The sequence below is a fragment of the Dermacentor andersoni genome, chromosome 10 (assembly GCF_023375885.2).
Source record: "Dermacentor andersoni chromosome 10, qqDerAnde1_hic_scaffold, whole genome shotgun sequence".
NCBI lineage: Eukaryota > Metazoa > Arthropoda > Arachnida > Ixodida > Ixodidae > Dermacentor > Dermacentor andersoni.
The window spans coordinates 117,341,484-117,365,258 of record NC_092823.1 but is presented as its reverse complement, the minus strand read 5'-3'; the positions used below and the strand labels follow the sequence as shown (position 1 = coordinate 117,365,258).

At 44.4% G+C, this 23,775-nt stretch overlaps 1 protein-coding gene across 1 annotated transcript in view; it reads right to left on the bottom strand.

Moving 5' to 3' along the window:
• ktub (Tub domain-containing protein ktub) overlaps nt 1–23,775 on the bottom strand; it is an 87,652-nt gene that overhangs the window by 10,890 nt on the left and 52,987 nt on the right. Inside the window, exons 2-6 of the mRNA XM_050192293.3 lie at nt 14,730–14,907; nt 13,246–13,395; nt 9,180–9,346; nt 7,034–7,270; nt 1,166–1,384 (exon numbers count right to left, since the gene is read on the bottom strand). Coding sequence (XP_050048250.1) covers nt 1,166–1,384; nt 7,034–7,270; nt 9,180–9,346; nt 13,246–13,395; nt 14,730–14,907 — 951 coding nt within the window. The remainder of the gene's footprint in view (nt 1–1,165; nt 1,385–7,033; nt 7,271–9,179; nt 9,347–13,245; nt 13,396–14,729; nt 14,908–23,775) is intronic.

The following is a 23,775-nucleotide window of genomic DNA, read 5'->3' as shown; positions in this document are numbered from 1 at the left end:
CCCTTTATATTTTATGACCAACGCCATCTTACCAGGCCTCATTTCTAGATGACGTCAGCCAATATTTCATTTTTATCATGGCGTAAGGATAATAACGATGACACCAGGGTGGAACTTCGAGACGAATTTCAGTGTAAGATTAAGATACTGAAAAGCGCGCGCGTCCACAAATCCAATGTTTCGCTATTTCACGTCGATCAATTTGTCACTGTTAGCTGCGTCGCTCGGCGCAAGGCATGCATAGTGAGGCCGAAATTCTTCAATATTGTCTCAGATTCTGGGGATTTTGACGACGGAAGACTGGTGCTTGCCGCCATGCTTGTGCTTCGAGTGTTACTAGTCTTTTTGTTTCTCGTTTTTTTTTTTTTTTGGGGGGGGGGGGCACACTTTTGCGTCTAATAAGAGTTACAGCTTCGTTATTCACAATTTGGGCGCCGTCAGGTTCTTCACCGTCACTGCAACGTGGCAATACCCTAGAAGTGTTTCCCCAACCTTCGTACTTGATATGTGTGACTCTTTTACGGGCCGAAAACTTGAATTAGAGTCTTTTGCGACTTTTAAACAGTGGGTCGCCACTCTTCCAAGGTGTTCATTGACGTCTCGTTGGTACACTCTAGAACAAAATTACACCTTTTGGGGTGTATCTCTGCCACACAACAATAATCGTCATCTGCCTCGTCCGCATTACCTTTCTTTAACGCGGCGAGACCGGTACTTTCCAGTAACGAACGGCATGCGCGTTATCAGCACGATATAGCATTGCCGACAGGAAAGTAGCGGGCGCGGCGTTTTCAAGGAAGGAAACGCAAGCAAGGCAGATGACGATTATCGTTGTGTGGTAGAGACACGCCCCAAAGGGTGTACCTCTGTCTGAGAGTGTACACTCCTAGACAAAGTTACACCCATTGGGGTGTATCTCTGCCACACAACGATAATCGTCGCCTGCTTTGCTTGCGTTTCCTTCCTCGAAAACGCCGCGCCCGCTACTTTCCTGTCGGCAGCGCTATGTCGTGCTGATTACGCGCGTGCCGTTCGTTACTGGAAAGTACCGGGCTCGCCGCGTTAAAGGAAGGTAATGCGGACAAGACAGATGACGATAATCGTTGTGCGGCAAAAAGGGAGTGCCTTTGCCCAAGAGTCTATAGGGCCAGGTCGGCACACTCACGTAGACCACGGCTCCGATCTCGGAGCGGACCGATCGCTTCTCCGTGTTCTGCCGGGGCCCCTCGGCACAGTCGTAGATGGTGAAGGCGGTGCCGAGCAGGTTGGAACGCAGCTTGCCCACGAAGGACTCGCCGCCTCGGGAGAGGTCGGTCGGGTCCACGGAGATCAGGTAGTTGGACGTCGCGCTCTTCTTGCGCTTACGGGCGGCCAGCAGAAACACCTGCACGGACGGGCAGACGCGCCGGGGTTGTCAGACACGAAGTGTGGCTGAGTGTTTTTCACGCCTTCCCCGCCTCCTCCTTCACCAAGTTTAGGTACATGTTTACTTGGGAAACACAGCGCGAAACCTAGCAGAAAAAGAAAACATTGGGGACATGTAGCACGAATAACTGCGTCACTTCGGATCAGTCTTCGTGATCACAAAAACATAATGGAGTACCTATGTTGACCTGTCGTAGGTCGTGGCCTATGTCGTAAAAGAAAAGCTCTAATATTTAGACGTAGATGTCCTGGTTGTTACTGATGTAATGGCTTTCTGGTGCAAGTAAGAAAACATATTCATGAAAAAGCGAGATGATCAATACAAATAATTATTCAATAAAACAAAAATAAGCATGATTATGTGAAGAAAAATAAAGCACCAGCACTTAAAAGAAAACGAATCAACACCGCTGATATGGAGCAGCTCTTCGAACTTCTTGTCAGATTGGTATGGTAGTTCTTAAGTTGGCTTTGATCTGTGATACGTTCGATATTGAAGTGGCTTTTGCCTTTGTTTATGGCTAGACGATGGCTATGTTTGCATTCAATGCCATGTCTAGTATTTTTTTGTTTTGTAGTAAGTACTCGTAACATTCATATCTACCTATAAAAATCACACATGACTAGGTAAAGTGTTCCAGTGTTCTCCTAGGTGTTCCCCTTTTACTATACAATTTTTTTTAGAAATCGCTTGTGGGAAATCGCCCAATTCAATTCCTCGAGCTGCTTTAGCCAACGAGACAGGCATTACTTGCACGAAAACGCGAAACGCATATTCCACTAATCGACAAAATTTCACTTCTCATATGTTCTTAAGTAGTAACGTTACGGAACATTGAAATTCACAAGGCATATCCATTTGGATCTAATAGTGACGTTGCTGCCAGTTTTGAGGTGTTAACGCCCAACGCGTGCGACGCAATATATTTGCGTTCCAGTTCTATATGGGCTTTATTGCTTAAAACAGCCCATTGACAAAAAAGTCAGTGCATTTTTATGCGTACGCATTCTAGGGCTGCTTCCCTCAGAAATCTGTCCATCCGTCCGTCCATCTATATGTAACATGTGACACAATGCTCTCTATAGAAATACATGAGTTCCTATGAGGGCATATATGAGAATACATTACGCCTACGTATGACTGCTGAGATTTATGATTATGACTATATATATAGTTAGTCCTGAAGAAGCATTAAGAGTAATTAGGGTCAATAAAAGAATGATGTTGAAATAATTCATCCTAAATAACGCTCCTTATAATTAATGAATGGTAACAATGCTTAATGAAGATTAATTGTGGGAAATTATTTAGGCGCAATTACAATTGACTGGGCGTGATTAGGAACAGTGAAGCTAACTAAAATTAATTTAGGTTACAGTAATTGGCCTAATCAAGAATAATTCAGGTTGACTCGATTAAGCCTAATCAAAAATAGGTAAAGGAACTTAAGGTTATATAGCCTGATTTCAATTTAATAACATTAACTTCATTTGGTTGGAACAGTATTAAATATTGTGATTAGGATATTTTAAACTTAATTAGTATTAATGACGATTACATCACTTAAACCGAACAATAAATTAATGAGGGCAATGAAGCATAATTTACATGACATTGCTTAATCATAATTCACATTAATTGCAATTACATTTATTTCGCGCGATTTAAATAATTTCGACTGATTGGGTTCACCAATTAGTCAACTGCAACAAGTCATTGCAATACTTACAGCATATTGCGTCACTATCTGTACAGTGAGCACCGGTGTGCGTAACTCGTCCGCTCAATCAATCAATCGCTGAATGAATGCAAGATGAGGAACTGGAAATAATGCTTACCCACTATAGGGAGGTTCTGCCGTAAGCCTCTATACCGCAAGTTTTACGGGGCACATCGTCAAAGCGACACCATCGTCAGAAATCCTTCCAAATATAGATGCCTTCTGAACTCACCGACAACAACTTATAAACTGCAATACGTTCTACAAATAAATTAAAAGCTTAATAAGTGAAAGTTATAAGTCAACTGTGCATTATTTTTTTTCAATTAATCTCCGCGCCTTCAAGCAATCCAGTTCAAAAACTAGAATTATATTATCTGACCCAGAAACGCTCCAAAACACCCGAAGCGCGTGCTTGACCCCCAACCGGCTTCCTCGACACCGAAACCTTTGAGTTTCAGCACCCCTCTCCAAACCTACCCCCCTCCCTCTTCCAATCCCTCCACCGCCACCAGTGCTTGCACGCCAGGAGGAAGGTGGAACTATGCCTATTTCCTGCTTTCCCGACATCCGTGGGAAAAAACCTCATCGCTCCAAGCACCTGTTCCTGCTTTCTTTGCGGATTCAAATAAACCGCACCGAGACACCTTTCACACTATGAACCCACGAAAGAAACATCTCATTTCGCGAACATATAGAAGTCGCCGTTGTGCAAGTCTACCTTCTTGTCGCACCCCTCCCAGGCCTCAGGTTGCTGCGTTGCACGCCAAAGCCCCCCTCCCCTTTTACAGACAGCAGCCCAGTTCTCAACTCTGGATTGCGGAGGTTCCAAAGCATTCGCGAAGTCGCTTTCTGCAGAAGAGCTCTTTCTCTGGTTTCCGTTCTGTGAACCTCACGAATTCCATGCAGCAAAGCCAAAGCTACGGGTCCCCTCAGCCAAGCCGCAAAAGAGAAACAAGACCTGCGTTCACGTAAAGCTGGTATACGCTAGAATACTTCGTAAGAACAAATTCCAGCTAACCATGGTGCTATCAGCGAAGGCGTACGACCAATGGCTAGGCGCATTTACGAACCAACAGCTTTGGGAATGCGGGCCTTCGAGAAGGGGCTCTCCACTGTCCCGCCTCCGATTATGCTCCACACGCTACTTCAGCTGAATGCACAATTACGCTATTTACACCCTTCAGTATGTATAAGGGTGCGAAACTACCTAAAGTTCACACCCTTACGTCATTTTTTATGCAAGCGTGCGACCTATGGACCGAATTACGCCCTTATTCTTTATAAGAGTGTACAATTTCTTTACGCTGTTGAAGGATTCGACGAAGCATTAGCCGTAAACAATCGGCTTGCCTTCCACCGCAGTTCTCAATAAACATGCACACGGCTCCCTTTCCTGAGTGGCTGACGCAAGCCCCAGTCTTGAGTGTACTGCACGGAATCAGCGAGGCATAGTTTTTTCAAGGAAGGCGGTTGGAGCCTGCCCCTGAGAGTCTCTCAAACATACGTCGTCCATTCGCGGACGTATTGAAACAAAGTTCGGGAACTCTGTACAAAGCACGGCCTCTCAGCCTTGCCGCTCGTGCCACCCGTGGTATATATGCGATGGTAGATGGTCGCGTTGCGAAGCTACAAATCTCGCCTCTCGTAGATTTATGAACTACGTGTGTAAGACGTTATATGAGGTTGGTACGCAGCGATCGAGTTGCGCACAGCTCTCGTGCAGCCGTGGGATATCGGCCACCTTGTTCATGGTTAGCGCGCCTACATTCGCCCTACGATTTCATAACATCCCTGTTGAGAGCTTCCCAAAGCACCTTCGTCGGGATTCCTTGGAAGATTAAGGAGCTTAAAGTAAATGCGGCAAGGTGGCTTTTGTTCACAGAGAACTTCCTTTACCCCGAGCACGTGGCTGAACTGGAAAGTGGCGGGAGTCTAGCGTTTTCAAGCTGGTTCGTTCAAAACGTAAACGGGCCCTCGTTTTGGTGCGTTGCGATCCCTTCCACGGCAGATACGGAAACGCCGTTTCTTGAAGTGTACACCCTGTTATTTTGCGACCCGTCGGTGCGCCTGGAGGACCAGGTGCTGAATTTCCCCGGCCACTTCCGCGAGTGCCTGAAACACAGGTACGAGCCGAAGGCCTTTGTATCGATTGCCGCCAAGGAGACCTTTTATCACTGCCTATACGAAATTTTGCGGTGGCGTACCCTAATCTGAGCTATTTTCGAAACTGCAGTTTGATCCACTCCACTAAGAAGATTTTGAAGAATAAGAAAAGGACGGCCATTCTGGAACACAAAGGTGTGGATCGGGGAGGGAGAGAGGAGGAATGTGCTTTGGCTGGTCATTCTTTAAATCCAGGTTTCACTGCTGGTAAATCCGAAGCGCCCTGCATTCACAATATCACCGTATAGTGAAGAAAAAGAAAGAAGGCACCGGAAATGTTTGTCTCTCATCTCATTCGTGAGTCATACCTTTCAAAATACAACGTTCATACCCTGTTATACCATCCGATTTGATCGCTGTATTCCCGCCGGCATGGCAAAATTATTTAACTCTAGCGTAGGCCTAATCAACTGCACTTTGTTTCATGCATAAATGCAGTTTATTTTAAGGCAGAGAACGCTAAAGAAATTGTTTTAAATAGCGGAGCTTCCCGCTCCTAATTGGATGCGATGAATTTCCAGTGTTGTCGGTCTTGCGGCCCAAGAAACATGTCACCTAGTTCTTGAATGGCGTCACAGTGTTAAACTAAGACGGATATGTAAACTGTCCCTAATGACGTTTGATCATATACCATGAATCTCAAAGCAATTGTGCGGGTGATCAACAGCAGCCATACAGAAGCACGCTTCGGTAGGAAAAAAAGAAATCTTGTAGAAACGGCATCGTAGGACGTTAATAACGGATGTAAAAGCTTATATATATATACATATATATATATAAATATATATATATATATATATATATATATATATATATATATATATATATATATATATATATATATATATATATATATATAGACGCACGCTCTTTTGCTGTTGCTGTGTATGTTACGTAGTAGGGCCGTTGTTGACATTGTTGCTTTGATATCGTTCTATTGCTTTCACCATTACGTGGGAATGTCGTTGTGTCTGCTTTAACTTGTTTTCTACTCGTCCTTCTATGAGAGCCATGTGCGTTAAAGGCAGGAAACTATATATTTAACGGTACCACCTGTTAATAAAACAAGGAGTAGCTAGCGCGGTATTTCTGGGCCAATGCCTTCTTCAATCATGTTTGAAGAAAAGGAAGACTCGGCAGCTGCCAACGTTTCGGGGAGTCAAGCACTTGTGAAACAACCCGTGGTGGAGAAGAGGAATCCCATTAGAAGATGCCAGCCGTAATGTTACACAGTCTCCAAGGCAGTCACCGGTGAATTCACGCCTTCTTGGTTACTGTCATCAGTGTAACAAAGCAATGAATTACTACTGCACGCTGCTGCTGCCCTGCTAACGTCACTAGCACTGCTACTACTGCCACTGTTGCAGCTATTACTGCTACCTGCGACTACTACTACTACTACTAACAACTAAGTACTACGCCTACTACTACTATTGTTGCAACTACTGCTTACTTCTACTGATAGCCCTTGTTTTGCTGCTACAGCTACTACTACTACTACTACTACTACTACTAGTACTACTACTACTACTACTAATTAAATCTGGTTAACCCCTCTGCCTTTCTAACAACCGTTTTCTCTCTACTACTACTACTACTACTACTACTACTACTACTACTGCTACTGCTGTTGCCAATGCTACTACTACTGACTGCTACTACTTCCAGTACCGCTACTGCTCCCACTAATACTGCAACTTCAACTAAGACTAACTACTCGCCTTTCGGCTGTCCTCCTTCTCGAGGTGCAGGTAGTAGGTCGGGTACAGTCCCTTGTCGACGCCCTTCTTGTCTCGCGTGATGCGGCACCGGATGGTGGTGCCCTGCGGACAGGGTGCCATGGAGAACTCCTCCATCTGGCCCTGGTCCAGCAGGTCGGCCAGGGGGCCCAAGTCCATCACGGGCACTGACATGGCCGGCTGCGCCTTTTTCCCTTCGCCGCCACTCACGTCTTCCACCTGCAACATTCACGGGACATATTCTAGGACGCTCAGTTTCGGAGATATCGCTTTCATTGCGCGTATATTGGCTGGTTGCCCAAAATCGGATGAGCTGAATGGCTGGTCGGGCACTACGTCGCACGAACGGGATAGCGTCGCCGAGAGTGATCGTCCGAGAATACGACCCCGTATGGGCGCGCCCTTCCAGCGTGAGATCTGGGCAGCAAACACTCGTGGCTGATGAGCTGCGACATGCCGAGTACGATTGAACGATTTTCTTCGTCGCGAACCTCCCCTGTATATTTAGGCTGCTGCTTTTGCTTTGTTTTTAATCTAGATGCAAATTTGCTATACAGAGACTATCAGTTTAGCGAACGTAACGGCATGCTAACTTGGCATGGCTGACGCATGATAAGTTAAATCGAATAACAGAGCAACAGACAGGATGTTTCCTTCTATCTGTCTTGCCTCTGGTGCTGTTATTCGAATTGGTGAATTGGTCTTCTGAAAAAAAAAAATAAGTAAAATCTATCCACTACTTTGCAAGCGTTTCACCGTACTCGAAGCGATTCCTTCGCTATAGCCGAGACAGTTCAAACCATCCGCTGTATCCAAGTTTAGTTTTTCTGTAGTCTCCGCTATGTCGAATACGGGCATCATATTTTGATAGCAATCGAGCCCAACTGGGGTAAAATTTCTCAATAGTGATTGACTTATACGCGTAAGATACTGGAGGGAGCTTATCGCGCTAAAGAATTTCGATCCAGATCGGACTCGATCGCAATCGAAAGTAGCTACACGGCACGGATACAACGCATGTCCATGTATGTTGCGCCGGCTCTAGCACGCCAGCTGAGCCATTGCAATGGCGCTGCACTGTAGAAGGCAGAGAGACACGTGAGTGTATTTTCCTTTAATAAATGTTTTTCCTCCTCCTCCTCCTGTACTATGCGCGCAGAGCTGCCCCCTGGATGGATAAATGGTACGAGCATCCCCTTTGTAACGGGGTGGTTCGTTGCCCACCATTTCTTTTGTCAATATATATATATATATATATATATATATATATATATATATATATATATATATATATATATATATATATATATATATATTCACAGCATCAAGCTTTCTGAACTTCTGAACCAGTGTTAGGAACTTTGTTTTTGTATGCTTCCGTTGCTTGTGGTTACGCGTTTCTATCACCAAACCTCCAATCGTCTTTTACTTATTTCTGTTGCCTACAGGCATGCTTTACCTCGTGCTATCCCGGAACTCCAGGGCTTTAAGGGGGCAGCGGAACCTAAACCAATCGCTAGGTGGATCTCTTCACGTTCTAATAAAACACGTTCCGTTCTTGCCCTAGCTTTACCGCAGCAAACACATGCGTCTTCTTCCTTGCTGTGCCTTGCATTATAACTACGAGTTATATGGCATCCTGATCTGGCTTCGAAAAGTGAAAAGCTTCCCTTTGAGTTACCGCAAAACGTTTCTTTCCTGATTTAGTCTTTAACTTCGAGGTAGTTACTCGTACTCGCTTTCTTTTCCTTTGCCGCCACCCGATAGATTGTCTCAGTGTCTCTGACTTTGCGCTTAACTTTCTTTGTTGCCATTCTGCTTACTGTACCGGCCGCATACTTGCTGTTAAGCTTCGTAGCTCGTTTCCTCCACTGTGAGTCAATATTTTGTCTGCGCAAATACTTCAACGCTCTCGCAATCCATTTACTTTCTTTCGTATTCCTCAGTCGTTCTTCGAAACCAATTTTGCTCTGAGCTTCCGTCCCTTCAAAACTACATAGGTTATTACTGCGCTTTCTCGAAAACAACAGCGCGACCACACATTGCCGCGGCAGCCATCGCACGAAAACAGTTGCGGAACTTTTCTATACACGTTTGTAGTAATCGAAGTTGAAACAAGGGTCAGGACCTGGGCGATGGTGTCGGTACAGTCTGTTGGAGTGTCCGGGACTCGCGCAGAAACGGCTCGATTCGAGACCGACTCTGACGTCACAGGTGTGCTCTCCAGGTCCTCGTCCCCGTTGATACTCGTCAGGTCATCGCTGAGGTCCATCTGCCTGAGTTTCCTCTGCACATCTGCGTGTCACGCGGGACAAACAGTTAGTTACGTGCAACGTTACACAGCTTACCTACAGGACCCGTCTTAAAGGTGTTCACATACCTCGCATTTGAACGCAGCTGCACTACATTGTACATTAGTAGTTGTGTTCCTTCCGGTTTTCGGTTGTGTTTGCGAGGTATCTGCTGAAAGCCGGTTTGCCAATTCAATTACCGGCTATAGCGGACCAATGGCGTTGGGGTTGAAATGTGTAAGAGCGCTCGTATATTTAGATTTAGGTGTACATTAAGGAGCCCCAAGTTTGCAAAATGAATCCAGGGTCCTCCACTACAGCATCCCTCAGAACCCGCGGCACAGTTTCTGTGTGTTATAAGCTACAACTGAATGACAAGAACATCGCTCAATGTAGAATTACTTGACCTTAGGGGAACAGTATACCGGTTGTTGCATTTTAGAAGGTCAAAATTTTTTAAACATTGCCTGTGGTAGATAGCACAATTCTAACTCTTGATCTAAATTACTCGATGAGGTGGCCATATCGTCTATGATAAATTAAAATGCCTAAATAAATAAATATGGTTTTGTAATCAAACTTTTCATTAAAGTATCTTACGGCGCATATTTAAATGTTGAATTATAAGCCGGTGAGCTCACAAGGCGTATCCACTTGGAATGATTTCTCTGGACTGCACCAGTTTCGAGATAATAAATTTAAGGAAGAAAGGCATTGATGATCCAGTTACTTCGGCGATTGGATGCATGAAACAGCGTTTTCTTAAAAGAAGTTACAGGAATGGCAATGCATTCAGTCGGACAAATTGAAAATTATCATATCGAAACTGGTGCAGTCCAGACAGTTCCTTCCAAGTGGACACGCCTTGAGAACTCGCCGCCTACAATTCGCAGATTTAAATATGTGCCATAACGTAAGTAATTTAAAGGGTAATAAGCGCAATTGCGCCATTTATTCAATTGAGCGTTCTGATTTCTCGTAGGAGCAATGGCAGCCTCATCCAGTAATTTAGATCAAGGGTTATAATTGCGCTATCTGCCCCAGGCAATTCTTAGAAATTTCTTACTTAAAAAAAAGAGAAACACAGTATAGATGGTTACGCAACTGTGGCTGGTCTGTGCACTTGCAGTGTGACGCGGGAAACTGCAGGTGCAGTCGGCCACGAAAGATTGAGGGGCATGGTTGCACGATAAAAAATGGAATTTCTGTTCAGTGAAGCCACGGCGCTTCTAACCTAATGGATAACAAGACGTCCCGAGAAGCATTACATATTGAATCTTTAAATTCAAGAGTATGAGCCCATAGAACGCTGGAATTCATTTTTTTAACGCAAATACTGTGTTGTGTTAACGTTGGTCTCCGGCTGTAGTTACTGCTTCCTTCTATTTATGTACTTATTTTTTTTTACCCTCAAGGCACACAATCATTATAGAGAGGAGGGGTCAATCATTCAACATAAATACAGTTATTTGCACATACACAATTAAGAATTTCAAAAATGGGAACGAATGTAATTTCTAGTAACAACGAAAATTCACACTGTCATGCACAGCTTGTGCAATAATTACGGCAAGAAAATACTATTGCAGCCGATTAACACACTAAATGATGAAGTTTCCAATCGATATAGGGAACGTCTGTCGAGTTTGTTCCGATTGATGCTGCCTTTTGTGTTGGTGATTCTAGCAGCTTTAACTGAGGACGGCGGGGGGGGGGGGGGGGGGGGGGCTGCCAAATAGAACTATACAACAGTAACTGCCGAGATACCGTATAGACCCATGTAAGGGCCGCACCCCCAACTTGGCAGCCCAAAATGTGGGTAAAAACACTTTCAACACAGAAGCAATCACGTTTGATGCCCGGAAGCCGTGCGCCTGCATCTGTGAATTTTCGCGCGCTGCGTAGTTCTGTGCACCGCTAATAGATGGCGACAGCTGCGCTTGGCCTCTGACGCAATGGTCCATCCCAGCATCCGGGTTCTGCAGGAGTCAAGGCTGTGCGGGCACCATTTTGACCAAAAAGTACGGTCCCATGTTGCGGCCCCACCTCGTCAAAACTTGGGCAAAATGTGCGGCCCTTACACGAGTCTAAACGGTGCTACTTGGAGCTATGAAGAAAGAACTGTGAAAGTTTCTCTGCGATAGAAGTGTACGCCCATAAACTCTGTAGCTCAAGCAGGCACAAAGAGCTTGTCTGCCTCAAGTCATGGTATCATGATTCCAGCTTTTACCCGATGAAAAAACAAGAGCATGTAAATTAAGGTTCGGAAAAATGTTATATGATTAAAAAGTACAAATGTACCAGAAAGAATTTCGCTTATCATCCTACTTCAAGCTTTTATTAAAATAAACGCAGTATTCTATGTAAGATTACCGTAAAAAAAACAGGGTTCCCTTTTGCCCCAGCCTAATGAGACACAATCTACCTCTCGTTAGCTTTAACTTTGTATTTTATCAAAAGTTTGTAATTACAGGAGCTGAGCAGACAGCGGAAAAGGGGGGCAGGTATTCAAACATCGGTGCTTCCCTAAAGGCAGCATCTTCGCTAAAGAAATACTTTTCGTATTCACTGGACGATTACGAAAGTCGTATCAAGGAACCTACTCCGCTCTCATTACTGCATACGAGCTCTATTCAAACAAAAGAAAACAAACGGTGCCATTCCATCTCCAACGGCGAGGTTTTGTTCGGATCACGCAGTGAGTAGCGAACAGCTTACTTGTTGAATATTTCAAGCTAGAGCAAATGTTGTAGTCCGAAAACATTCAGCATTCCTTCTTAGGTTCCTTCTAGCCTTGAATTGATAGGAACGTCGTCGGTCAATATATTCTTCATTCGACATAATGCTGCACCAAATAACGCGAAATTATTGCGAAGTGGGGAAGACCACAATGGTGATTTATCTTTTTTCTCATTGAATCGCTGGAGAGCGAGCAATATTTCGTGGACATGCATTCGCAGTGTTGGCTGAATTATAATTAAACAGCATTATAAGTTTCCTCCAAATCTCTCGCCATATATATACATATATGAATGAGAAGGGGAAGTGAGAGGGTAAAATTTTTGTTAGGCACGACCATATTGACACGTGTACTTATCTTTATCGGGCGACCACGTTTCGCCGCTTAACAACTGTAATCGCACAGCGACGGACGCGCCTGCATGTATCCGACGTTTCTGGAAAGTTATCGATGCTTCTACCCGGCTGTCTGTTGTCGCCGAACCTTGTGTTATCTGATTTCATCGCGTAACGCGAATGGTGTAGAACTTTGTGGAAGGCTCGCGGGTCCAAACGATTAGTCTGGAACATTCGACGACTGCTCTATAAAAGCCGACGCGCTTGACCCGCTGATCAGATTTCCGACGATCGCCGACTGTGTTCGCCGCTTTCGTTGTGCTATAAGTGTAGCCTGTTTTGTGGGCACAAGTTCGCCCAATAAAGTTAGTTTTCTCGTTCACAGTATTGCTACTGTGTTCTTCTACGTCACCACCACGTGACAATATAAAGTCAACAGCCAATAAAGTCTAGGCCGTGATATATACATGTACATATATTTACATGCGTACTCCATCTCCGTACCTGCCGCTTTATATATATATATATATATATATATATATATATATATATATAATGCGTCTCTGCTGACATTTTCATTTTATTTTATTGCAGCATTCTTTTTTTACAGAAGAAAAAGAACGCTAGGGCAAGAACAAAAAGCTGCAAAAGAGCAGCATGACTGGGTTCTTGTCCCTTTTCTTCGTAACAGGCACAGGTTCGCACACACATTCACAGTACATATAGTATACATATACACACACGCATACCAGAAAACTTCCTGTTGGTTTGTCAACGAAAGACAGAGAGAAAAATAAAGAAAAAAAGAAATGCGCGCATATTGCGTACCAGGGGACGGCGGAATCGGGCTGCTGTTGAGGGCAATGGCCACGGGATTCTCTCCGTCGACGTCGTCCTGCACAACGGTGTCCTTCACGCTGTCGCCCACCGGTGCGTCCAGGTTATCGGTGCTCGAGAAGAGCATGGGGCCGTCATAGCCTGAAAGCAGGAATACAAAAAAAAAAAAAAAAAACGCACGCCGAAGCTTCTCAACACGCGCGAATCTTCCCGCCACCAGGAGGATTCGGGAACTATATAAAGAAGTCGACATGTTGGCAATGCTTCTGTGAAAAAAAAAATCACGCGGGGTCGCTTCGAATGCTATAACCTTTTTTTTTTTTTTCAGTTGAGGCAGCGCAAACGGCACGTATAAACACGGAAAGGCGTACAACTTGGTCAGGCGTTGACCAACCCCACCCAACTGTACGCTTGTTACCACGAGTCGAGATTGCTCGCTTGTGGTCCGGCCGTTCCACAAACCACATAATTTTACAAAACAACGACTGTTACGGCTAACAGCACTCACTTCCGCCAGGCAATCCTATTATATGAAAGACCACGCACACACATATTCTGCATATACAACAACCCCACATTAGTTTTTAAAGTAAATATGGGTTTCTAATGTGATCACATATGTTCATATGAGATTATTGAATACGGTTGTTATCAGTCTTACGCATTCTTTTTGTTAATGTTGGCAGCAATTGAAAGCGCTTTTCAACAACGTGTCGCCTTTGGAAGGTATGTAGGAACAAGATGAAATACCTCTACCAAGTAGAATTCTTTTGCTTTAACCAACGTAGATCCTCGTGGCTTACTTGACTTACTCGGTTTTTTTTTTTACTGTTTGCGTGACACGCAACAAAGCTTCGCGAGCAAAAAGAATAAACATATATATATATATATATATATATATATAAGGTAGTATAAAGGCTGGCAACTATTACCACCAGCTTTCCCGATTAAGTTCTTCAGTGAAGAAAGAACGCTAACAGATGGAGATATGAGAGCGTAGTGACAATAGGGTTGTTTTTCATAAACGTGTGTTAACAGAAAAGCATGCAAAAAAGGAACAGCACCATAAAAGGCGATTTTTATAGTTTTGAGATTATTCGCATCTCAGTGAACTGCACTGAAATGAACAGTGTCAATTAAAGGAACAGTAGCTTTGTCTTTCGCATAATAATATGCTATGTTTACATGAATTTCAAATGAAAAAAAAATTAACCAAGTCAGGAACATTACAAAAATCCTGTTACATAATACAACCAGCCCACTCACATAAGCTCTACAAGTAAGCTGAACACAAAGACAATATATATTGCAACTGAAAAAACTATGCGTAGAAGAGTTTCAACATAATTGCACTTTATGATGTAGGAATGAAATTGCACCAAGTGATCAATACCAAATAGTTACGTGTCATGAAAAAAAAATCACGTCTGTTTGCAGTATTTTACTCGATATTACTGCGCAGCATATATACTCACAGCTGACGACGTCTTGAACAGGCCTGTCTATGCTGAGACCAGCCATCAGGGGGCGCGACTCGTCTTTTCGGAGTCGGTTTCGCAGCGCCGTGTTGGATTGCGGGCGCCGAGCATCGGATGCCTGCAGTAGTCCCTGACTCTGCCGCTTGTGGCGCTGCTTCTCCTCCAGCAGCTGGCGCTGCGCAGTAGATAAACGGGGCACAACTCAGCCGGAGAATAGTATCGGCTTGGCGGAGATCAGTCAATAGAAATTGGCAGGCTTCAGCGACAAGAAAACGAAGGAGAGTTTTGCAGATAGTCGACCAAATTCGAATTTTATTTTTTTCACATATGTTCGTTTTTAGTTTCTGGTAAATATGAGATATAGCAGCAGGTCCCATGGCTTATGCGTGATTTAAGACATCCCGTCTGCGTAAAATGTGGAAAGGAACGACTAAAGAGCAGCAAGCGTAAAAATTATGCCCTACATATAGGGTTTTGTTAGCAAGAGAGGTTTAAAAGGAAATATTAATGTCGACCCAAACTACATAACAAAGAAGTGAGTGAAACGTCTAGTACCAATAAAAGCAACCACAGGTAACTTAAATAAGCGTCTTCCTGCATAAACATATGTCTGCATACACTGTTCAAGAAGCATTTGCATATTTCGGGTAAAATGTATGGTGCAGAATCGAGCTGATCTCTGTACTAAGTTGTATGATCAGCGGCAATTCCGTACCAATTAATGAAATTCAGACGAGGATGGTATAGTTAAAATGTTATGTTCTACGTGACATCGGAGTTGGATGCTTATTTACAATCTATATGCGGGTGATACATCAATCTGTTCTGGCGAAAACCAGCAGTGTCAGTATTTCACATCCATCAGACGAGATTTGCTGTAATCTTCTTTGTGGCTACCTTTGAACCGACCAAACTCAGCGCTTTGCTGCGAGGAGACTTCGTATGACACGATGTTTTCGTATTTATGGACAAAGGTACTTACCTAAGTTTTCTCTGCAGATGCTCACTAATATCTCAATATCAACCTATACAAATTAACTTATAAAGTCTGTGGAATACATATAGAACGTGTCACTACCTGTACTTTGGTTAGTGGGCTCATAGTTGCTTGATGGTTCATACCTCTTACTGACGCTTTTTTCCTGTCCTGTGATGTTTACACATGAATTCGCGTCTTGAACACCACAAAAATAATATAGACTCCGCGTCAACTGCTGTACTTCTTTTCAGGACTTGTGCCTGAACCATACAAAGTCCATGTACTGGGACATATAGAAAATCACAAGTCAGTTTCGTACGGTCCATCGGTGAGCGAATAAACTTGCAAATGTGTCTTTCAGTCTCAGTACAGTAATACACAAAATGTACAAGACATTTAGGCAGCTAGCAAGCTGTCTAAATATGTGTAGTTGCAAAATATGTCTAGTTTCAAAATATGTGTAGACACTGTATATACTGTCTTATATATATTTTCTAAGTCATCCGCAAAAAAAAAAAATCTGCATCACGACTCAACTCCACAGGCTCGATGATTTCGTGACAGCATTATCTGAATACACCGAAGGGTCTGGCATTTGCTTCCGTCCAATCTCGGGCCCTGCTCGCAGGACGTAATTGAAATCAATGCAAGTCGCTGCAACAGAAATTCTGAACCGAACGCGCCTTGCGGGTTTCTTCGAAATGCCTCTGGGAACGAAGTGATTGAAAATGCTTTGACCTTCGCGTGCGGGAACCCGATACCATGCTGAACGGAAAGACAGGCTTTAATTGAAAACGGCCGCCGATTCCAAGTTCCTTTCGCGCATCACGACTGAATGCGCTTGCTGTCAGCTCGAGCTCTTTGTGGCGGATTATTGAGCCGCATTTCGGAAGCAATCTGAGAAAAGTACGCGTCCTAATGAAATGCCGTTAACCTGAGCATCGCGGGGGAGTCGCCATTGTCGCACTGATACGGGGCGGGCAGAAAATGCAGACACGCACAGCCGGTACTTTGCACGCGTCCTTCTTCTCACTCACGAACAGAACACAGAAAATGTGACAATAGGATTTCACGAAATTCATTTTATTTACTGTGCGCATTTCCTTAGCGAGACATGTTTTTTTTTTTTTTTTTTTCACAAAGGGCAGATCGGTTGAGGTAGATTATCCGAAGTGGCGGTGTTGCTCGCGAGACAAATATTTATGTCTAGGTATAAGTAATGGAAAGCCTCGGTAATTACACTTTTTTACCCGTACACCTTAAGAGACACGTAGAAATGGTAAAACTAAAGCTGTCCAGTAGAGAGGACATGCCAGCGTCGAAAAATCTTGAGCCAAAGTCCCCATTCAAGAAATGAGCCCTTCACGTGTGCTACGCAATAGACTGCCGTTTCAGTTTACACTTCCCTGAAAAACATTTATTTTTCTCCCAGAGTTCGAGACAATCGTACTGGCAATTTGCAGAAACGCATTTTCTTAACAGGTTATGGGCGCTCGTGCTTCGCAGGTAGTGCAAGTTTGAAGATTTCTGTTAAGCAGACTTGACTTCACAAGTGCTCATCTGAAATTTCGCCGTTGAAATATCTGCCTTAGCGTCAATAATTGTAAATTTGGTTACTGAACACCTTAATTACTTACCTGCACATAGCCATTTTCCGTGCGGGTAATTTCCACGCCTTCAAGAAATTCACCCCAACAAGTTGAAAAACGGACCATCGCACTTAGGAGACTTGAAATAAACCTAATCCACATGAAGAAAAGTCAATGAAACGGCTAATGTGCATTATACTGCACCTTAAAAATTCAAATGAACCATGTTGTGCAGTTTATTCGGCTGTGATTTGTTATTGTGTATCCAGCTTCACTAATCTGTGTTGATTGTGGTGCTTTCATATGCAAACATTCCATTAAACCTGAAAAAAAAATTCTTATCGAATGGCCAACAGTGTCGTTGCATAAAAGAGTGCTTCTTCCCTTAACAATATCCGTAGAAAGTATCGATATCGTTAGTTTATAGCCCACAGCCGTGGGTCCACTAATGCCTAAGTCTAAACACCACAGATAATTTATGCATCATGAACGTGTACATATGTTTCATGCTATTATGTTATGTCATATGTTAGGTAATAATGTGTGTGGTTGCGTACGCCAACAATAGGCAAATGTGCGAGGTGTGTGCTTGATTGTTCGATCATTTTGAGTACTTTCGCCTCTTTACGCAAGTCCACAAGATGATAAACATTAGTGCATGTCTGTGGCTGCTGCTGCGCTATCTACAATGGCTTCCTTTATTCGTATGCTGAAATTTGTATGTATTTGTAGTCTCTGATAGTGTTCACTATTTATTCATTATCTTTGTAATTTCATTTTGTGAAAAGCAGTTGCGGAGGCAATGTGACGAACGTTTCCAGAAACTATAACACACTTTATTACGCAATGGCTTGCTTGCGATTTGTTTTTCCTTTGATTGAAAATGTTTTATCAATGTTTGAGGCAAATACACATCCTTCCAAGGCCTGAACACTGCTCTGAGACATTATCTAGTTTCAAGTCAATTATTATTACCAACTAGTACATTACGAACGCAATGGCCCCACGCCTCCCCTTTCTCTCTCTCTTTTCTTTTCCATTTCTTTCTGAAGATGGCGACGTGCTGAAAGTAATCGTATTTTTCACGTTTAAACCTTCTTTGTATTTTGCATGACGAGAAACACAAAGATGTATCCTCGTGCGATGGATTGCCATGTTGACGCTGCGCATCGGATTTTCACGCCATTTCGTGGTACTCGAAATGCACTTAGGAGCGCTTTTCATCGTCATCAATGACCCAACGTTCTTGATCGTATTAATGTCAGTGTTTTTCAAAGGTGACGTTAAAGAACATAATAAAGCCAATTTCGTTCAGCTCCACATGCAATCTTACTCCTTCTCTGGGAGGAACTGTTTGCGCGAGCGTTTCCGAGTTAGTAATGAAAAGGATGGAAGACAACGTACATTATAATCTGTGAAGTCGTGTGAGGAGGATTTGTTTTAATACATGAATTCTTTTTTTTATCTTGTTTGTATGCCTTGTACTTACTGCTTTCAATATTGAATTACTAGTAACCTCGCTGAAAACCTCTTGGCCTCTTATTGGACTTGCCTCGATAAATTAGTGCTACCCTGATACGTAGAGGCAAAATTTGCATCTGGTTACTTCAGCCATGCTTTGGAGTTGGTAGTTTCGAATTACTTCATGTTTTCCTATTAGCAGCTCTAGAAGCTCAAGTAACCAGTTAAACAAAATGATAATGGATTAGTGTGTTCTGATGTCAATGCGATACAATCGATGAGTTATCCCATTCGCCTGATCGTGGAGGAAATGATTGAATGATGACTGTGAGTACTTGACTCCCATTCGTTAATTTTGTAGCGTGACCTTCCACTCCGAAGCGGTAGCCTTCAAGCTATATTTCCTTTTCTGGAATTCTAAACAACAAAAAAAGAAAACTGTAAATGCCCATCTAATGCTTTTTCAACCCTATAATACCAAACACAGTTCCACAATACGGAAAATTAGAACAATGTGCACACCTATATTTCCCACCATGGAGAACATATATGTACATATAGACCATAATATGGTTATTTGAGGGAGTAGATAATTATCAAGTAATTAGTCGCCTGTTTTGGGAGCTATTCACAATGAAAAATTGCCTCAGCTTACCAGAAACATTACCGTACGCTGTGCGTATAATTTTTTGCTCTTGAATGAGGTTTTCGAAGTTTCAGAGAATGGGTAGCAATACGGACGCATTGGGAATTAAAGGTATGAAATATAAACAAGAAATTAAAAAGTGGGGCTTTTACGTGACAAAAGCGCGATAAGATTATGAGGCATGCAGTCATGGCGAAACACTGGATTAATTTTGACCACCTGAGGTTCTTTACCATGTACACAAAAGGGGTATCCTCGCGTTTTTTTTTTTTTTTTGCATTTCACCCTCATCAAAATACATCCACCGTGGCCAGGATTTGATGCTAGACCCTCAGGCTTAGCGGCCCACCAGAAATAAAATAACAGATTTGATTATTCTTTTTCTTAAAGCTCAAGCGTCTCTCTATCTGGTGTGGTTACGGGAATTCCACTATCGCTTTTCTAACAACACGTAGAAGTAATTCTATGAATGTTGTACACTTGTATTCACAAGAAAAGAGAACAACATACCATTAAAAAGGGGGAGAGTGTAGGGGCAGACTTGTAGATGGCGTTATTTTATTAATATTATGATTATTATTTTTTTCTGTTTCAATCTAGGACATTTTAAACTTTACCGAAGGGACCTTCGTTACCTTTAATCGACAATAGCTCGTAAATTCTAACAGATGCATGAACATCAATAGTATGCGTTTCTTTTTACAAAATTATCAATTAAAAATAATTATTTCTCTAAAGTTGAAATGGCTCTCGGCCTGACGTACTGACGGCATTTCCACTATCGCACTCCTTATTAAGGGATCTGCTAGCAATAATACATATAAGACCCCCTGAAAAGCTTGTACACTTAAATTCTCACCAGAAATGAAGACAGCTCAGTAAAGAAAAATGGCGAAGGGGAGGGGGGGCGTAAGTTTAGGCCACACCATCTTCTTAATTTTATTGCATTTCTTTATTTAATATTACCTCATTATAACGAGAACGTCCTAAATTGTACCGTGCGGACCTTCGTACGGCTTTAATTACTCCGCGAACACTCAGGGTGAGACTCACTGGCTTTCCTTTTCATCGAAACGCCAACTGTACGCTTGTCTGACACGCGCCACCCAGCACAGTAAAGAAAAATAGAAACTAAGGAAAACAACTGAGCACCAGAAGCACAGCTGAGACGTGGACCGGGCAAAAAGAAAAAAAAAAGAACGACTCGTCCATTAAGGAAGAGTCGGTTCTAATGAGCCATAATTACATCCGATTAAACTAGCCCTGCGAGATGTGTCCGTGTTTCGCTCGACGCAGGCTCTCCGCACAGCCTATAGCCGCCCAAGCAAACAGTGATAAAAGCGGTCGCGGGCCCGCTGGGCTTATCTCGCTTTCGGCACGGGGAAGAGCGGGCCACGTAGAACACGAAGGCTCCGAGTATGACCTGGTGTCTAAACGAGTGCCTGGCCTACGCATCAAGGGGTAAGCATGCGGAGAGGCCAGTGCGATATTTTTTTCCACAAACCAGGAGCGCGTCATCATTCCGTCGGTGTTGAGGATGAGCTGGATGCCCGACAAAGTATCAAAGCGAGAGACGGGCACTCGGGGATAAAGAAGAAAAATTGCGAGGTCACTACTGCATCTCTGACAAGTCCCCGTTTGCCGACAGGCTCTCTAAGGCACACTGCGCCTGCTGTAGATAACGTTCTAAGCTCGTGAAACTGGATATGTGGAGGGCAATAAAGTGTTGCGAGGAAACGGCGTTCTTGTAGGCGAGTCGGCGCTGCGGCCGTAGATCAAGGTAAACGGAGAGAAAAATCGCTGCAACGTGTTTAGGTGTGTTGTACACGAGAACTATATACTGCAGGCCATAATGACTCGCCGTTTTGACTCAGGGGCTTGCGGCGATGCGGTGCTGAGCGCGAGGTCCTGGGTTCAATTGCCGAAGCTTATCTCACTGCCAGCGCGGGAAGTTTGCGTGTGCGAGCGTTGCAAGCTTGACCTGGTCTAAAGCTAGAGTATCAAGAGGTAAACATGCGGAAGGCAGCGCGATATTTTTCTCTAAACCAGCCATGCATCACGCCTTCGTTGGTGTTGAGGATGCGCTGGTGGCTAAATAAAGTTCAAAGATAAAAACATAAAGAAAGGCAAACGTGCGGAATTGCTAGTGAATCTGTGGAGTTTCCTCATTTACGTACAGGCTCGCTAATGTACACCCTGACACTGTAATAGATAACGTTTTAAGCTTATGAAACTGAATATACGGAGCGTAATAGAAAATTCCGTGCAAACAGCGCACTTGTAAGCAAGCGAAGGTCAGCCGTAGATAAAGGTATAAACGAGCAGAAAACGCCGCAGCGCGTTTATGGAGGCCTGTTTACAAGAGCACTCTGCTACCAGGAGCAACTGTGGTGCCTTAGTAACCATGGCGTTGTCGTTCTTAGCGCACAGTTTTGAGATCGACTCCCGGGAGCGTCTGCCATAACGTGGTGGGGTTTGAATGCCGAGAGCTCTCGTTTGCCGAGAGATGGTCTCGAGGTAAAAGAACCAGGGCCATGGGCCAACTCTTATTCTTCCGTGTTCTGGTGGTACTTTCCTGGTGGTACAACGGAAGGTCTTTGTTCGCGAAATGCAATCTGACAATGCATCTGAAAACGATACTCCGCCCGCAGTGTTCCACTGGAATTTGAGGTCAGATTGATGAACCACTTGGACAATCGTCCACTGTCAAAACTAAATGATTTAGGTTAGTGTTTCCGGAGGACCGCGCTTTTAAGATTACTGCGCTCTACGGGCTCGGATACTTGGATAGATGACTGCGCCCTTTAGCGTCGCATTTCATCTTGTAACGATCAATTAATTCTTCAGAAGAACCTAAGAATTATAGGAGACTGCTGTGCTGTGTGGCTAACGCAGCTGAATGTTTCCAAGGGCAAGATCATGCAAGTACCAATCAAGCGCGCTAACGACACCCACTATTAAACTTTGAGCTCATTTTCAGGAGAAAGCCTTAAGTGGCTCATACCCCCAATGGCCTTGAAGGAAACACGTCGTCTGCTCCAATAGTACAAAGCCATCATCCTCAGAAATGGCCCATAGCCCCTAAGCAAGGAGAAGATGCAATGGCTCATCCCTCTCGTAACGCGGAGGCTACAAGCACACAGGCAAGTGAAGCGTACAGTGCATACATTCATTAGTAGCCCGCCAACGTGTTTAAACTAAGTTGACCAACACAGTGTCACGCGCGCACAGGTAAGCATGAACCCACATTGCTCGATGACAGCCGAAAGTGTCTGCGAAAACGCTGGAGTTAGGAATTGCGGCAGCAGCCTCGAGTCAATTGACCTTCGTGCATCTGTCGCCTAAACGCGTACGAAACGTCGAATGCGTAGCGCATACGAAGCTACCGGCACTATGCACAATCTACAAACATCGCAGATCGCTTTGAGTATGAGGCCCGCGCGGGCGCGCACTTCAGCCACGTCGCAGACCGCTTTCAAGACACACGAGTGCTGGCACCATCCCTACGGCGTCCGCCATAAGCCCAAACCACACGTACGCTTGCGGACGCGCGCAAGCTCGCGTTCACGCGCAAGCGCATGCGCAGACGGTGCGGCATGGCTCGTACGCGTCAAAACGCGGCGTGAGCTCGGGGAACAGCTTCTCTCTCTTATCGCGCGCTTGGGTTGCCTCGCGTCGGCGCGCCTGGCTACGCAGCTACGGCGCGGAACATTGAACTTTGATTGAAGCATATTTATATCATGCGCTGTCAATAACAAAGTACGAAGCGTCGTCTGCCAATGCGTCTGTGAGTAAGCCCAGTGAGCGCACGCTATCGCGTGTCTTTGTGGATGCAAACCGCCAATACTTGTAAAGCGCGGCAGGCGCTTGGTGCGCGGACGCGAGCTATCGCGCGTTCGCAAGCGTACGTGTGGTCTCGGCTAAAGGCCTCTACAACGGCGTCCGCTATTCGCGTGGCCAATGCTGTAGTAGACGCCGCGGTTGTCTCCACTCTGTACGGAGTGGCGGGCGAGGAGGACATCGAGGCACCCTAGCAGCCGCCGAAGAAAAATGCCCCTCCTCCCTCGCCAGACCCCCCTGCCTCGCACGCCAGAGGAGAAGGCACCCATTCGGGCCGCCTTCCTTGCTCGTGTTCTTGTCGCCCTTCTCCCTTGCTAGGCTCCACCCACCTTTGCAGCGTCGCTATGCTGCGCGATGCTTCTCGCGATGCTCCGCGATGATTCTCTGCTTTCACTCTCTCTCGACTGTCTTTCCCACAGCTCGGCGAAGCTTACTGTAAACACGCACGCACACACGCACGCACACACGCACGCACACACGCACGCACACACGCACGCACGCACGCACGCGCACGCACACACGCACGCA